The sequence below is a fragment of the Crocodylus porosus genome, unplaced genomic scaffold (genome assembly GCF_001723895.1).
Source record: "Crocodylus porosus isolate Cpor-Errol unplaced genomic scaffold, CroPor_comp1, whole genome shotgun sequence".
Classification (NCBI taxonomy): domain Eukaryota; kingdom Metazoa; phylum Chordata; order Crocodylia; family Crocodylidae; genus Crocodylus; species Crocodylus porosus.
In genome coordinates this window covers 2,001,900-2,020,243 of record NW_017728905.1, presented here as the reverse complement: position 1 = coordinate 2,020,243, position 18,344 = coordinate 2,001,900, and the positions used below count along the sequence as shown (strand labels likewise).

Sequence of the window (18,344 nt, the reverse complement as noted above, 5' to 3'; positions counted from 1 at the left end):
TTTGTCATCTTGCATGGCTCCTTTTTGCTGATTCAGGAACATTTGGGAGTACTAGGGAAGCATCCTGTTTTTATCAGGTTAATAGAACTCGAGTGCCTTGCTCAATCTAAGAAGCTCATCTTGACAACCAAGATCCTCTGCTCCCAGCTCATTTCTCTACCCACTGAGCCATACACCAGCAATCCATTTCTTTCTAAAGAGGGACACAGGCCCTGCCACCAATACCACCTTTCCCTCCCCCACAACCTAGCCAAAACGAAGCAATGAGATGACTGGTAGATCTTCAGCAAGGCAGGGAAGTGGGAGAGAAGCAACAAAAAAAGAGATGAATTTAGGTTATTAGGTAGCTTTTGTAATAAATTTCAATGAACTTAAGAGTTATCTTCTGAGATAGCTAGGAATGGTGGAAACCCAGTGATACTCTGGCAACACCCTTCTGTTAATCCAGGAATGACTACTGAATTCAGAAGGAGCCGAGAGAAATCCTACCATAGGCCCCCACAGATGGTGAGCGTGAAGGAAGAGGGGCAAGTCTAGTGAGGCCAGCTTCCTACAGGCTAGCTAAAAATTGTGCTCACTTGGGCCATTTGCCTTAAGAAGCCTTAGTATTTTTCCCCAGAAGTTGGTTTTACTTTTTGGGAAACAGTTCCTGCCCCTGGAATGGGCTGTGTGAGTGATAGGGGGTTTGCTAAGCTCCCTACTTTTGGGACCAGTTGTCAAATCCCCAGCTGGCTTCCCATAGCGCTGAAAAAGGCCCAAAGAACTTGCTGACCTTATCTCTAGCAGGGTTTTGCTGGGGAAGGTGCTCAGGAGCTGACGTTCTGCTTAAGCAACAGGGTCCATATTCAATGGTATGGTTGGGGCTAGAATTTCCTTAAAGGCAAGGGGATCATCTGTTCCATCCTTTCTTTGTGAGTTATGAGAGGAGGAGCCAGAGGCACAACCTGGCCTGTATTTTTTTCTTTTTCTTACAGGGACTACAGCTAAGAGAACCAAGACTAAAAAAAGGGGACCGTAAGCAAGTATGAAACTGGACGTTGTAAATTTTATATACACAGATGCTGGAAGAGAGCCTAAGGGGGACTTCAGAACCGACCAACAAAAGCATGCTGTCCAAAATGGTTTATTGTTTGCAATTCTTTTGTTTTTGAGCCTAAACATGTTTTCGATAATATTTTGCTCCTCACTTAATCCTATTTCTCAGCTTTATTTCAACCCTAATCCACCTCCACCCTTCCTCCTCAAGCCGAGAATAGAAAATTGATAGAAAATGCATCCCAGGTGCTCTAGACCAGTGGTTCTCCCCCTTTTCAATCCTGCAGCTGACCACAGGAAGTCAGCGCATACCACACGTAATCCAGGAAACAGAAGCAATCCAGCTGGAATTGGAAGTAGTATAATGCAGCTGTCTCAGTGCAGCACTGTGAACAAGCTACATAGTTCTGCTGAGAGGCAAAGCAGTAACACTGCTTCTTTCTGTTCTTTAGCTTACGCAGAGCTAGCTCAGGTAACCTGAGAACTAGCCCTACATGTACTAGCAGCTAGCTCCTGATTTGGGAGGGAGCCAGCTGGCAGAGTGAGAACACTGCAGGGCTGAGGAATTGGCTGACACTCCTTCCAGCCTCCATCTTAGTGGCCAGCAGGTGAGAACCACCGCTCTGGGCTGCAAGTGCCAAAAAGCTCATGCATAATAGATGGTGTTATCACTACGACTGAAAGTCTCCAGGGAAAATGCGTTACCTGAGGTAGCCAAAGCCAGTGGCTTGTTTCCAGCAGCACTGCTTATGCCATTATGAGAACTAGCACCAATCTGCTTTTCAAGTGTTGATGAGTCTCTATTCTGATGAACTGGACTTGGTGTGCTTCTCTGGAGAGAGGAAAAAAACCAGCCACATCATTCCAGGGAGTATGTTCCGCAGCTTCTGATCTCACAGAATAGATGTGCATTCACTGAGCTCTCTTTAATAGACTCTGCACACCCCAAATCTTACAGAGACTTTGCATGTTTTGTGAAAAATACATTACTCTACACTGCACTGATGTCTTTAAACCAGCAGGCACCCTGACAACTTTCTGCTGGGTATACTAAATGAGCTGTGGTGACTCCGTGTCCTAGCACATGACAATCTTTCCATCCCCACGCATCATTGCATACTACAGTACAATTATCCCTGAAGACCACACTTACGCTACTGGTGAGAGCCCGGCAGCAGACTGCACTGTTGTGTATCATGGGATTTTATCTGATAATCCCAAAGATGGCATTGCTGATACGCAATGAATATACCTCCCACCAAGAAAATGTCTGGCAACAGGGATGGAAATCAGTGCTTAAGATCTGTAACAGCCATGAAAGGATAGTACAGAAATTAAAGCCCTCGAAGAACCTAAGCCTACATATGGTCCTTAATACTACACTTCAGTTTGCTTCTAAGAACTGGTCATTTCTCATTAAATGTAACATACTCCAAAAGCACAAAAAAAAAAATGCATAAATGGTAAAGTTCTATGTGATGAGAACCTGAGCAGTTAAAACAACTGTAAACCTTTGCTCAGAAAACCACACCAACAAGGAAAAACGATCATACACCTTAATGCAAAACATGAACTCAAAATATCCACCATGGTCTATGCTTTGTTTCTGTCTCTACTGTAACTATAATTCAAGCTAAAAACCTGCTTACGTACGTTTGACCACTATTCCAGCTATTACACAGTTAAGAATCATTGATTAGACAAGACCTAAAAGCATCCCCAGCAGCAGATTAGCAGTTTGGACTGTCCAACATTTAGCCTATTTAGGGGACACAAATAAATATTATTTGTACTGTGGTAGCCTGTAAGTGCCACAGTCATGAATCGGGACTGTCAGCATGTCTAAACATGGTCCCCTGCTGCAAAGAGCTTAGATCCAGAGTACAATGTGGAAACGTTATCCATAACACTAGCACAGAGGGAAAGAAAACAGCAGGCTGAACTGTGACCTCAGTTTCCACAGACAGCTCTTTCCACATGGATGAGTGATACACTGAAGCTTGGGGCCTGGTGTCATCAGTATGTACTGCTGTTCTCAGGAAGTCTCCGTGCTGAATACCTAATGCAGAAAGCCAGATGATCAGAGGATGCAAGTCACCAAGCTTCAGCAGAGCTATCATACATTGAGCCATCACAGGTGTCATTGTCGAGAGACATCTTCCAAAGAAAGATCTCTCTCAAGGAAAGATATCATGAAGCATTTGCCTCTACACGCATAGGAGCAGAGAGCTGAAAGAAAATTTCTGTGACTGACACTACCTTCCCTCTATGTGAGGAAATGCTGTCTCTGCCTCCAACTAGGGAGAGGGACATTCTCCTACAACTACAAGACCGTCAGCTGACAACAGGGACAAGAAGCATGAGACCACAACACAACTACATTCTCACATTGCAGCTGGGTATGGCCCTCATGCCATATCTCATATTCAAGTTATCAGAGAGAGAACCTATCTAGGTCAACTCCAAGTTTGTCTCCCATAGAAAGGAAGCAACAGCTCCTTAGTAATCCTACGGCATTCGCCTTTGTCAAAACACTGAGGACATGGGAAGCCTTCTGCCACCGGGCTGTCTTTTACCACTGGGCTTTTCGAGCTTCTCCCTTCCAAGCACATACTAACATGAATTTGACATGGTAACAGAAAGAACTGCGAATGATCTGAAAGGGCCCTGAAAGATCTTTCAATTATAAGGTTAAAAAGTTAACTAGGCAGCAGCAACTCACGCTTTCCATATTACACTTTCAACAAAAGTTCATCCCCTGACATCTCTGCAAAGATCCACACTTTATCAACAGGCAAAGAGAAGCAGAGATGTGCATGTCACACATTTAGAGTGTAAATTCCTGGGGACAGAGATCCAGCTAGAGTATCTCCAAAGGCATTAAACTAACCTACTGCAGTAGCCTCATCATGATCTTGCCTCAAATGTACAACACCCCAATCTGGTTTTAGTTAGGGATGGAAAGTTTTGACAATCCCTTACTCACCACCTTCTCAACACGGCTAGGTAGGACTACGCTGGCCAGAGGGATACTAACAGGGAGTTTATTGGGCTGCACTGTGCTGAGAGGAATACTGATAGGTAGGCTGGTGATAGTTTCTCCATTACTTGCAGAGGTTCTCTCTCTTAAAACCTGCAAATACAAAAGCAGATGGTTTCAGAGGGTATCACTGCTCATTAGCAAGTATGCCCCAACCATAATTGAAGGTTCTACTTGTCATACATCAGTATTTTCATGCAATACTTTATTCCACGCTCATTTAGGTTACGTAGTATCCCCAAAGTGGCAGTATGCCACTGATAAGAGAAGGTGTTCAGACATGTTGACCATAAGGATCAAAGTGTTCACCAGTTCAACCAGCAGTGACAAACCACTGGGATATGGGATGAGGCCTGGTGTTCAAAGGAACAAATGGAGGGTCCAGCTTTTACCGCAAGGGTGAGAAGCTTGCTCCTGTGAGACCTTGCCAGAACCTGGCGAAAGGTGCTTGTCTGACAAAATCTGTAGCATAAAAGCCTCCTCTGTGTGCAGAGCAGGCAATGGCCAGGCAAGAGCTCCACCGAAACCCAGCCTCAAAAGCCTGCTCCATAACAGGGACCTCTGCACAGGAGGTGACAATTCACACTACTAAAACTGACTGAGTGGACCCGTGGCAAGATGGGTTTGGAGACGAATGCTTGTTACAAAGTTGATTAAGACAACTTAATCATTACACGGAGACTAAAGACAACATCTGACAGCAATACAACTTTTGGCCATTAACAGCACAGTTAACATTCAAAACCTACACAGGAAAGAGTCCCTCCCCTCCACCACCACTCATCAGAATTACCACATTTTGTCCCATTTCTTTCTCTGGTTCCACTTTGTCTTCCATTTCCCATTACACCCAATCCCAAGCTGGCCATCCATCTCCAACGACTACCAGAAAAGAAAATGTGGACACCCTCAACGTAGTACCATGGAGTTCTTCCCCCCCACCCCAATTCTGTCAGGAGCATCATTTCTGTTGACCTCAGCTCTGCACAGCCAGGCATACTCCTTACCTTCTCGCCTGCAATTGGTAAGGCCGCTGGGGAAGAGGGCCGAGTTTCCTGAGGACTCAGCTTCATGCCATTTGAAATATTAGGGCTTGGATACGTAAGGCCATTCTCTTTTACATGGTCAGCTCTAAAACAAGATATATGCAGTCAGTTTTTGAATTCTAGTGATCTCCAGCTGCAACAAATTCTTGTTGCAAACCTGACATCATCGCCTTGCTTACCTGGTCATCTGCCACTGCTACATTTATTGGCTTTTATTCAAATGCCTAAGCCACGAAGACTGGAACTACATACATCATTTCTACTTTTTAACCATTTTCTTCTCTAGTCATATATACTGACAGCAATAAAGAGACAAATATCATACCCATTTCCCCAAGTGACCCCTCTCACCTCTGAATTTCATTAGTTGTTGCTTTTCCATTGACTGCATGGTCCTGATTCAAGTGCCTCCTTAGGGCTATCTTAGCAGGGGAAAATCTGGTATAATCAGGTAAGGACAAGCTGGATGTCTTGTCCGCCTTCTGTCTACTGCTATGGTTTGGGGTACACGGAACTATTTCTTGGTCCAGGTGAGAAGTCATATACTGAGGGGTGTTCTGCTTGGAAGAGGGCCGGCTAAGAGTATTATGGATTTCATAGGGAGTAGCATGGCCATTCATGGACAGTTCGGGACTCATGCCATTGATATGGGTCATAGGAAATTTAGAACACTCAAGCTCAAGTTGGAACCTGCCATGATCAACCTCAGGTTCACGACTTAGATGATTTTTATTGCGTAGTTGTATCGACAAGGACTCATCGGATGGCGTATAGGATTTCAGCTGCATGAGCTCCTGCTGCCTTTGACTTTTCTCAAGCTCCACAATGCTGATCTTTAAATGAAGAGGAAGGCAAAGATTAAACAATATACATAATGGAATTTTGTCTCCAGCTGCTTCTCAGAGAAAGCATTCCTTTTGGATGATAAAGCAAACAATCTATGATTTTTAAAAAAAACACTATTTGCATATGGAGACAAGGTTCTGAATTTGTGAAAGAGGTACAGCTAAAGGATATGGTTTCAAGAGAATCTCAGGAAATGTATTTTGGAGTGTGTAAATCAAGTTTAACATGTAGAAAATCAGATTTTGAACAAACCAACCCCTCCCTACCTCTTCTTCTCTCTCCCACTAAACACCACTGGATTGCTGGGGCATGAAAAGACCCCACTCAAAAACAGCACCCAACATCTTGTCCAGTAATACACCTGAATTTTGGTTACCACTTCTAGTGAAAAATCAGGACAGCCACCCTGTTATGAAAGAAAGGTTCTATGGAAGGATAAAGGGGCCAATTTTTCTTCAACGAGTTAAAGAAGTTCCGTGAGAACTGATGGCTGAAAACCCAAGTTCAAAGCACACACAGATCAGAGAATCACAGAAAGTGAGGGTTGGAAGGAACCTCAAATGGTCATCTAGTCCAACCCCTGCTCAAAGCAGGACCATCCCCGCAACTAGATCATCCCAGCCAGGGCTTTATCAAGATGGGCCTTAAAAACCTCCAAGGATGGAACTTCCATCACCTCTCTAGGTAACTTATTCCAATGCTTCACCTGCCTCCTAGTGAGAAAATTCTTCCTAATATCCAACCTAAACTTCCCTTGCTGCAACTTGAGACCATCGCTCCTTATTCTGTCATCACTAAAAACAGTCCAGTTCCATCCTTTTTGGAACCCCCTTCAAGTAGTTAAAGGCTGCTATTCAATCCCCCCATAGTCTTCTCTTCTCCAAACTAAATAAACCCAGTTTACACAGCCTCTGCTCAAAAGTCATGTGCCTCAGCCCTTGCACCATATTCACTGTTCTCCACTGGACTCTCTCCATCTTGTCCACACCCTTTCTATAGTGGGGGGGCCCAAAACTGGACACAGTATTCCAGATGTGGCCTCACTAGTACAGAATAGAGGGAAGTAATTACTTCCCTTGATCTGCTAGCAGTGCTCCTATTAATGCAGCCCAGTCTGCTGTTAGCCTTCTTGGCAACAAGGGCACACTGTTGACTTGTATTCATCTTATCGTCCACTGTAACCTCTAGGTCCTTTTCTGCAGAGCTACTGCCCAGCCGGTCAGCCCCTAGCTGCAGCAGTACACAGGATTCTTCCATCCTAAGTCCAGGGCTTTGTACTTGTCCTTGCTGAACCCCATGAGCTTTCTTTTGGCCCAATCCTCCAATCTGTCTAGGTCACTCTAAATCCTAGCCCTACCCTCCACTACTCCCCCCCAGTTTGGTGTCATCCGCAAACTTGCTGAGGGTGCACTCCCATCCCACCTTCCAGATCATTAATGAAGATACTGAATAAAACCAGCCCCAGGACTGACCCTTGGGGCACTCCACTTGATACCAGCTACCAACTAGACCGAGCCATTGACTACTACCTGTTGAGCCCAACAATCTAGCCAGCTTTCTATCCACCTTACAGTCCATTCATCTAACCTGTACTTCCTCTGCTTGCTTGGAAGACTGCTGTGGGAGACTGTATCAAAAGCCCTGCTAAAGTCAAGGTATATTACATCCACTGCTTTCCCTGCATCCACAAAGCTGATCATCTCATCATAGATGGCAGTTTGGTCAGGCATGACTTGCCCTTGTTGAATCCATGCTGACTGTTCCTAATGATCTTCTTCTCCTCTGAGTGCTTAGAAATGGATTTTTGAGGACCTGGTCCATGATTTTTTCACAGACTGAGGTGAGGCTGACTGGTCTATAGTTCCTTGGATTCTCCTCCTTCCCTTTTGTAAAGATGGGCACTATACCTCCCTTGTCAGGAGAAGGGGACCTGATGGTGGGAGTCTATTACAGGCCAGACTGCTGGCAAACTGTCCTGTTTGCTTCTCCCTAGTCCCAGACACTGAGCAGAGACAACAGTTGCTAGGATTTTCTTATTTTTGTCTAGTGAAAGAGGATTTTACTGATGCAGGGAGGTGTTGATTAACCAAAGCCTATTCTTCCCCAGCTCTGGTATGTAGTCAGGTCAGGGATCTAAAAAAGAGATACCAAGAACATTTCAGGGCAATCAGAAGTTATCTGCATCATTGCTTTTAATTTTTTCCCCAATACTTTCTAATAATTGTTTCATTAATTAATCCTGCCATGTAGCCAGCAGGTCTACACACCAGGATCTTGTTAGGCAAAAATAAATTGAGTAGCTTACAGGAGAGATGTACCCCTAACTGGAAAACTGACTGAATGCTATTTGGAGCTGGTGGCTCTAGAACTTCACTCCATTCTACCTGCAATTCCAAGCAGTGCTTTTGTTTCTCTGAAATCTGATTCTTCAGCGCCTGTTTTTCCTTCAGTAAGTTCTCAAGTGAAAGAGTTGACCAGTCCAATTTCAGTTCTTCACACCGTGCCTTAAGCTGTAAGCACATTAATTGATAAGTCAATAGGAGGTTTCACAACCTTAAACAACCCAAGGAGCAGGACAGAATCCCACAAGTCTCTCAGCTGAAGATAAGGACATTTTCTATCCTATTGAGAGCGAGCTGCCTCTTCCATGCAAACATTCTAGCTCTAGGGGAAAAGAAATAATCTCCAGCTCTTGTTAGTATAGCAGGAGGTAGTTTGGTTCTGCCTAGCTGGGGCATGCAGTTAGCACTCACCACTAAATACTTCTGCATCCAGCTTCCCCAATACCTGTTGCAGTTCCAGGAACTGAGTGAGGGATAAAGTAAAGGTTGCAGACAAGCAAGAATTGTGCAGACTTCTTGACCAACGAGATTCATCACCTCAGTTCTGAGATGTTATCCCATCAATACCCATAAGAACATAAGTGCTATACAGGGTCAGTCTAGCCCAGTATCCCATCTCTGACAATGGCAGAAGTGGATGCTATACAAGGAAAACACCAAACCTGAATCTCTAGAGTGACCTATTCCCTATTCTATACCCTTCCTGGCATCCATCTTGTATTGGTTTAGAGATGCCAGAGGAAACATCTCTAGCTATGCTGTTCATTAGCCATTAACATCCATCCATCCATGTATTTATCCAGTCCCTTTTTGAACCTAGCTATGTTACCTGCCCCCACCACCTGTAGCAATGAATGCCACAAGTTAACTATGCAGTGTGTAAAAAAAGTACTTTCTCTTATTAGTTTAAAACTAAGTGCCCCTTCTGCCATGGAGGAGGCTGAGGTCACCAAAACCAGCTTACTAGGTTTCAAATTAAGATCTCCAAAAGGATGGACTGCCCCCCAATTCCTCTCCAGATCAAGACATTCTTTTAAAATGCTTCCTGATTAAAACTGGGGGAAAGGAAGGGGTGACGGGCAGTGCGCAAAAGGAAAGCAACCGGTAAGCCAAAAGATCAAACTCTACCAAGAAGGAAAAGAGAGAGAGAGAAGGAAGCCAGAGACAGCACATGAGATCAAGAGTGACCACATGAACTGAACATATGATCTCTTCCCATGAGTGTGGCATTTTTTACATTGACTACATTTTTCTAGACCTAAAGGAGCCAAGCTTTCCTAGCAGCTTTTGTTCTTATTGAGATATAAAACAGGAAAAAAGCAACATTCAGTTTATGACCTCTACATTCTACAAAAATATGGACATCACTTGGCTGGGCATACTAGTCAGATGGAAGCACAGTACGCACCAGCTGCAAGCTCTGGTTCCTGAGTTCACTGTTATCTTTCTCCAGCTGCTTCGTCTGTTCTTTCAGCTGCTGGTTGTGAGCAGAGATCTCCTTCTGAGCCTGAATCAGGTCATTATATGTCAGAGCCTTCACTCCCAACTACAGGAAGGAAAGAATAAAAAGGTTAAGTTAAAGAATAACTCATTATTCCAACTCCAGATAATTGTCATATAATAGGACAAAGTTTCATGCTTCTATGGCAACTGTCCTGAGGAGGCTCACAGCACTTTTACAATCAACAGGAAAGGTTTCAACATCGTATATGGAGTTATTGTCATCTTCCCCATTTTACAAATGGGAGAAAGTTAAGAAAGCAAAGTGAGGTGCTTTGGGCAAGTCACACCCCAAGTCACAGATGGCAATGGCCAGCTGGTAGCACAGCTTAGGATCTCACATACAATTCCTTAGTTGGGCCTTACGAAGGAGATGCTTCCTTCTGTGCCCCTGAGTTTACATTAGCAAGACAGCATTGCTAAGCCCCTGGGTGATAACCACCACCATTTCTAACTCCTCACCTCTCAAATGCTTTTTACAGCCATAGAAGTCTGGAAAGCTACTGACCTGCTTAATATACAATTGCACAAAATGTACCCAATCAAGACCAAGAACCAGTTGACCGGAGCCTAAAACTCTAAAAGACTTGGCCCCAGAGAGCATACATAATGTTAACTGATGAGACACAAGAGGTCTGTGCTTGCAAATCGGGAATCCAAGGCAGAGACATCACATGACTTGCCCAAGGTCACATGCACCAATCTCTGGCAGAGGCTGAATCAGAACCCATTTCTTGCAGTTCTGTGACAAACAAGACTGTCCCAAATACAGCTTCCTCTCGAGTTCTCTGCTGAGCAATGCAGAAAGGACTGTACCGTTGGCAGTATGGGGTGGAAAGTGGCCTGGATGAATAAGAACAAGTTCTCCAGATATGCAATTACTAACGAATGTTACTGCTGCTTTATTTTATTTTATTTATTTTTTTTACAAAGAGCAGAATAGAATATGAATCTTTACAATGAAACCACTGTTTCAAACTTCAGCTCTATTCCTAAAAACATTAAGAAATGCTGTCCTGGGTCAGTCACAGACCCAGTATCTCACAATAGCAGAGAACAGTTGATAAATGGAAGACCAATCTGTTCCCCTGCCCCTCTTCCATTACAGCTGCCAGCATTTAGAGCAGGGGTAGGCAATTATTTGGGCCCAGAGGCCACAGGCTGTTGCAGACCAGTCAGCACCCCTTTGTACCCACACCCTCCCTACAATAGCCCACCAAACCCTAAGTCCAAAGGCCCTGTGGCTCCTCTCTACTACCGCCACCAGTGCCCAAGTAGCAGCTGAGTATACAGCCCCAAGCCACCCCACACCCATTCCAGATTCACCCTGGCCAGAGCAAACGAACCCAAAGCCACACACACAGCCCTGGACTGCCCCATACCTGCTCCCAACCGGACTGCCCACGATGAGTGGTGGTGGCTGGGCAGAGGAGCTGCAGGGCATGGGCTCTGGGTGGCCATAGCAAGTAGGGCCTGGCAGCAGCCAGGGGACTGGGGAGGGGGGCAGCTGCTTTCCGCCCATATGCCCAGCAGCAGCTTTGGCCTGGCTGCCGCTGCTCCCCATCATGGGGAAGCAGTCTGGAGTAGGCACAGGGTGGGCCCAGGATTGGGGCTGTGCACACAGATCCAGCTGGGGCAAGTAGGGAGCAGATACAGGGTGGGGCAGAGTTAGGGCCACGTGTGCAGGTCCCCACCAGTCTCCATGGGGCTGGGGCTAGCACCAATAACTGGAAGGAGCCACCCCAGCCCCGCTGTGCACTCTGGGGTAGAGGGATGCTTGTCATAAGCCAGACGGCACCTGTGCCAGGGGGGACCAAAGAACCCACCACAGGCCCGTCAGAGTCCCTCCACAGGCCATATTTTGCCCACCCCTGATCTAAAGGCTTAGAAGTTGTAACCTCAACTAGTCCACTGATGGGCCTTTCTTGAATGAATGCATTTAATCCTTTTTTGATCCTAGTTAAATTAATCAACTTCTAAGATCTTTTGGCAAGGCATTCCACATGGTGTCTGAAAAAAAAACCCACTGTTTTAAGACTGCTTCCTAATAATTTCCATGAATTCCCCTAGTTCTAGTACTGCAGGAGACTAAATCTTTATTTTCTTCCCCAGTGACATTCATGAATTCATAGACTTCTATCAGATCCACCCCCAGCCCCGAGTCATCTTCTTTCTAAGATGAAGAGTCCTAGCCTATTTAGTCTGCACTGTACAGAAGCTGCTTTCTACTGATCATCCCTCTTGCCCTGCTCTGCACTTTTTCCTACTTCCACTATTTGGAGATGGAGACCGAAACGCCACTCTCTTCCACCTGAATGTGTCATGTTCTTTTCCTTCATAACCATGAATAACTGGGGAATAGAGCATCTTCCAACTGCAAATTAAATGTTGTAGTGGCATATGGCCAGTATCAAGCCTGTACATCAAGGTGAAGGCAAGCACTCAGTTGAGCATGGCTTCTGTGCAATTGACCATTACTTAATGGCAACTATTCTAAAGACTATCACAAACATCCTCCTGCACTAATAAAGCACAGAGGTGGGAGTAGCAAGCTATAATTTACGCAACATATGTGGACTGTGACAGAATGAAAACAGTTCCATGTGATCACTGCCCACCGAGGTGCTGAAGTCAGAGTAACACTTTAATCCAACAGATTCAGATTTGTTTTTGAATGAGATAATTCTATGCAAATATTTATTTTTATTTAATCTGTTCCCATCAGATGGGGCCATACCTCATCGAGCTTTTGTTGAAACAGTCGCTTGATTTCCTCTTTTTGGGCCTGGCAATGGGTGAACAACTGCTGTGCTGTCCCCAGTAACTGAACGTTCTTTTCCTGAAAGATTCAAGAAAAACAAACAGGATAATCTCCCACTGCACAATGCCTTGAGGGCCAATCTTACATCCCTTAGCATTTTGATCATATCAATGCCTCATTAGTTCAGAAGTAGGTAACTCATCATAACAGCAATGTGTAGTAGCGTGGACAATAGTTTCCCAACATAAAGGCAGTCTCATTATGCAAAATATTTAAAACAAGGCTGTGAAAAGCAAAGATTTTTTGACTGATTTCTTTTACTGAGCTAACTTTACAGTTTGAAGATATGCTGGGCAAGTGTTCACTATGTACTTAGTCCAGTTAAAGATGCCATAAAAAAAAAAAACAAAAAAAAACCCCAACTTTGCTTTTTGTATATTTCCTAGACCATCACAGCGGCAACATTCCCACACCATTAAAACAAGCCTGGATAATGAAACACATACAAAGCTGGGAGCGATCCTGCATTAGTTAGCAGATATTTTTCATTTTCTCTTCAAATCTCATCTTTTCTCTGTGTCTTTAATTTTTTGTTGCATGTTTGCTAGAATCTAACACTAGGTGGAACTGTATTTAAGATATAGTACTGACATTAATTTATAGCCTTTCCTCTCTCACTCATCACTCTCCCCTCCCAAAAGTCGGACCTTTGTGAGAAAGGGAAATGGTAGCCACACCTTACAGAGGAGAAACAGAAAAGTGAAGATATTAAAGGCATTCATTATGGGGTATAAATGAGATCTGAAGCTGAGCTGGCAAAGATCCCCAGAGATCCAATCCACTTATAGTATGGTTTTCCTATAGAACATAACTTAAAAAGTTTCAGTTAATAAAATAAGTTAGGAAAAAAACACAGTCAGGACGACCAAGCCACCTTCTAGAGGAGCTTCTCTCTGTTTTTCCATGTAGAATTCCCTTGACCGCCTGTTCTTTCTTTGGTTTGCAGGGCAATTCCTGCATATCATGTTCACAGGCAACCACAGGGATTCCTAGACTCTTGCTTGTCAATTTCATTCTCTCCCAATTCCCAAGCCAGCAAAGGGTGAGAATAAACTAGCTGAAGAATTTAAAAAAAAAATATATATATATATATATATATATATATGAAAGAAAAGCATACATGGGGGAGAAAGCAGCACAAATTTATAATGCTTCTTCCTTCTTCCCCACCTCATTTTCCTACCCACTCCAAAAAGGAGTTCTGCAGAAGTGGAGTATTCACTGAAAGTGCTGAGGAAGGGAAAAAGAAAGACGCATCTGCATTCAGGAGCAATCCACCTAAGCAAATAAAGAGCAGTGCTGACAGATTCCACAGATGGGCGGGGGTAGAGACAAAGTATGAAGTTTGACCACCCGCTGCCCAGTGGAACTGTCCCACACATCTGTTTCCAGGAGGAGTATGAAGGTCAGACTGGGAAGGAGTGGGCAGGAGTGGATGCTTCTGCCTGTGTTAGGTTTATCAGATAAACCTAAGTATTTCCCACTTGAAGATTTGGAGAAAAAAGAGAACTGTTACGGCTATAACAACATTAAATCCAGTGCCCTGGTGAGGCCTTTGTGCTTCCAACATCTAGGATTTATATCCAATAGAGAAGCCAGTAACTCCATCTAAAGGAACCTGGTATATAAGTATGTCATTATCTTGTTAGTGTACTTTATTTTAAAAGAGATGCTATACACAGCTTTTGTAAGTAAGACTAAGACATTGTCAGCAAGAACACTGTAATTAGAAACTGAACTAGTTACTTAAATCAGGGCAAGTTTTGGTTCTATTATGATTTAGTACTCACTGCTCTGTTCCATGAAGTCTTTCTATACCAGTGGCCCTCAGTTGGGGTGCCATGAGACACTTCAGAGGATGCAGAGCCAGCAGCACCACCCCAATTGGCCAAAACTGCTCCATGGAGTCTGACCAGGAAGTTTATCTGATAAACCTAATGCAGGCAGAAGCACCCACTCCTGCCACTCCTTCCCAGTCTGACCCTCATACTCCTCCTGGAAACAGATGTGTGGGACAGTTCCACTGGGCAGCGGGTACAGCAGCCTGGAGACTTATCTGTGTTTCTCCAGGGTACCATGGCCAACACCAGCTGCAACTGTCCTGCACACTTGTTTCCAAGAGGAGCATGCAGGGCCAGGCAAGGAAGGGCTGCAGCAGGAGCAGGCTCTGGCAAGGCACATGGGGCAATTTTACCTGACTGTGGCAACAGCACCCTGGTTTTAAATAACTAACTTAGGAAAAATAAGGCGTTACAACACTGGTTCTCACCTGGTGTCACACCAAATTCAAAAAAGGTTATGGAGGGTACCTTGAATCTAAGACAGTTGAGAATCATTATGCACAAATTGCATCCTCCAAGAAAATAAGTCATGTTAGATACCACCCATTTATACCCTTTAGACCATCTTAAATTAGAACACCAATATACTGAACAATACTCGCACTGCAATTTCCTTTCTATACTTCGTACAGAAAAACGTTAACTTGATAGTACAGACTTTCCTCACAAACTTGTGAGCAGAAGCCAAGCTGGCAGTAACGTGTGAAACAAAATGATAACTACACAGGCTTTGAACAAGTACCACAAGTAATGTCTAACCCATTCTCAGTGAGGGGATATGGTGGAATAGCATGGACCCTTCCTATCTGAAGAAAAGCTCAAGTTTGAGTCCTGAGAAACAGTTCGATGGCTTCGTCAATACTTTGGATTGGGCATATCACAAAGTTGCTACATTCAAGGAATCCTTCCATTAGGAGTGTCAGGTGTCTACAAATGGAATATCTAAAGCCCCAAAAGCATTAACTGATTCCTTAATTGCTACCCAAAATGTATTTAGTTAGTGAAGCTATACTCACTCTGCTGGACAAATAACTGTACTGCAGTAGAAAAAAAAATACTGCAAGTCTCTGCAAAGTATTTTTCACAAGTACAATTCTTGCTGTGAAACTATTGAGTATCTTACAAAAATGTTGATGTTGGTAACACACTTGTCACTATAATCTAAAGACCAATGACTTGCACTCAAGAAATGTTGCATTTAACCTTCTGTATGACACTATACTGGCTGTTCCCTTATATTTTCAGAATACAAGGAAGTATCAGAAAGCTAACATGATACTGGTTCATTACCTTACCTGCTTCTGCACAAACTACTCTAGATGCTGAGCGACCAGTTTCAATGTGTGCTTAATCCTAGGAAACCTGAATAAGGGCTATTTTAGTTTCTAGTTACGTTAAGTGAAATTGAATTATCTATATCCAATCTCCAATTCGGATTTAGGGAGTCCAAATTGGAGTCAAGGAACCTTGATCATATGAAGAAAGGATATTCTCATCTAACTTAAGTATATTAACAAGTGATGTAAGAAGAATTTAACAATGAATGAAGTCCCAATAGTGTGTTAAAAAAACAACGCTATCCCTATTCTGCTGTTGAAGACACTGATACAAAAAGGTGACAAAAACTGGATCAAGGTAAATGTTAAAATCAGTGGCACAGAGGGCAAATGAACCCACAGTTCATAGTGCCTTCAGCAAAAAGATATAATCTCTTAAATGAGGCCTTTAATTGGGTCGCAGACTGTACTGGATTTAGGCAAAACAATCAAAACTCTGGATTTCCCCACCTCTCTCTCATCTGAGGAAGCTAGAAACCATTTCATAAAAGGCTTACCTTTTCCTGCTCCAATAACTGTTGCAGGTTTGCTTTGTACTGAGGAGTTTTCATGTACGCCATGAACTGCATGTATTGGATCTTAAAAGAGTCTGCAAAAAAATAAGTGCACAACAACATTATTTGGAGGAAAGGAGGAAATTCAAGCTCGTGGCAAGGACCCTACTGCCTTCTACATGGGCTATTAGATGCACTGAAGCACTAGAGATTGATTTTATGTATGTCGAAAGCTCCTTGTGTCAATGGCAAGCTGACCCCTTTGATTCATTAACCACAGATTAGGTCTCTCATTGTAACCATCCTAATAACACATTTTAAAAGGAAGCACAGAAGCAGTCTTTGAAAGAAGACCTTTGAAAAAGGAGTTTCTTGATGGACTTTCATATAAGCAGAAGCAATAAAAACAGACTGCCTGTTAGAGTCACAGTACAGGAGCAATATGCTCAATGCTCCAATGTCTTCTCGGCCCCATAGCCTGGGAGTCTCTCTTTGTTCCCTGTCATGTCACCTCCCCTCCACCCTCCCCAAACTACAGAGTTAATACTAATAAGTCACATTTAGCATCTCCAAACTCAACCCCTTTCTTTTTATCCTCTTTGACAAAACATTGCTCCATGCTCTGGTTAACTTTAGTCTTGATTCTGTTTAACCTTCCCTTCTGACCATCTTGTTCACAGTGCACCGTTGCACCCCAAAGCCTGTTTATCAAGATCCTGCTCAAGTCATGCTCTTTGTCTACCCCTCCTATCATGCCAGTACCTTTTCTACAGACCCTTTCACTTACATCCAAGTTTCCTGCTAACCTTCATCGTGCCCAACATATACCTCAACCTAGCTGTGCCGTATAATGTTATTTCCAGTCGCATGTTGCTCCCTTAATCTTCTTTCAGAAGAAATTCCAGGTCTTCTCATCATAAAATCTTTCACATTTAGAACATACCCCCTGACAGAGCCATCCCGTGCTCCAAAACCCTCACCAAAAAAAAAACAAAACCCTCTGTTTTGTTTCTACTTTGCCTTCTGGTTCTCCCTTATAGGAAAACTGGAATTCTGCTCTCTGTAACCCTTAGTCATTAAATTAACCACTACTTAATTTTAAAATGATGCAGGGTTGTTTCTACTGTATGAGTAAAAAACTGGCTGATGGGGGCGCACCCAGAGAGTAGTGGTGGACGGGTTGTACTCAACCTGGCAAGATGTGAGCAGTGGGGTACCCCAGGGCTCGGTCCTTGGGCCCGCACTGTTTAAGATCTTCATCAGCGACTTGGATAAGGGGGCGGAAAGCACGCTGTCCAAGTTTGCTCATGACACTAAGATGTGGGGCAAGGTGGACACACTTGAAGGGAGAGAGAGGCTGTAAATAGATTTAGACTACAAAAGTGGGCAGATGAGAATAGGATGGGGTTCAACATAGACAAATCCAGGGTGCTGCACCTGGGGAGAAGGAATCCACAGCACATACAGGCTGGGGAGTTCTCTTCTTGAAAGCACAGAGGCAGAAAGGGATCTTGGAGTCATTATTGACTCCAAGATGAACATGAGCTGCCAATGCCCGACTGCATCCGGCAAAGCCAGCCATACCCTGTCATGCATCCAAAGGTGCATCTCAAGTCAGTCCAGAGAGGTGATACTCCCCCTCTATGCGACTTTGGTCAGGCCGCAGTTGGAGTACTGCGTCCACTACTGGGTGCCACACTTCAAAAGGGATGTGGCCAGCCTGGAGAGGGTTCAGAGGAGGGTCACCCACTTGGTGAGAGGGCAGCAGGACAGGCCCTATGAGGAGAGACTGAGGGACCTGAACCTGTTCAGCCTCAGCAAGAGGAGGCCGAGAGGAAACCTGGTGGCTGCCTACGAACTCATCAGGGGAGATCAACAGCAAATAGGTAGAGCCCTTTTCTCCCCAGCACCACCTGGGGTGACAAGGAACAATGGTAATAAGCTGATGGAGAACAGCTTTAGGTTAGAGATTGGAAGGCAATATTTTACAGTTAGGGTGACCAAAATCTGGAACCAACTTCCCAGGGAAGTGGTCCTCCCCC

General features: G+C 44.1%; 1 protein-coding gene across 7 annotated transcripts in view; it reads right to left on the bottom strand.

Annotated features, from left to right (window-relative positions):
- DOT1L (DOT1 like histone lysine methyltransferase) overlaps window positions 1-18,344 on the bottom strand; it is a 91,289-nt gene that overhangs the window by 8,340 nt on the left and 64,605 nt on the right. For all 7 annotated transcript variants that reach the window (XM_019557050.1, XM_019557049.1, XM_019557046.1 and 4 more), the window contains 8 exons: window positions 16,306-16,397; window positions 12,547-12,648; window positions 9,718-9,855; window positions 8,352-8,477; window positions 5,473-5,954; window positions 5,083-5,206; window positions 4,022-4,168; window positions 1,741-1,867 (listed from right to left, as the gene is read on the bottom strand). In XM_019557050.1, coding sequence (XP_019412595.1) covers window positions 1,741-1,867; window positions 4,022-4,168; window positions 5,083-5,206; window positions 5,473-5,954; window positions 8,352-8,477; window positions 9,718-9,855; window positions 12,547-12,648; window positions 16,306-16,397 — 1,338 coding nt within the window. The remainder of the gene's footprint in view (window positions 1-1,740; window positions 1,868-4,021; window positions 4,169-5,082; window positions 5,207-5,472; window positions 5,955-8,351; window positions 8,478-9,717; window positions 9,856-12,546; window positions 12,649-16,305; window positions 16,398-18,344) is intronic.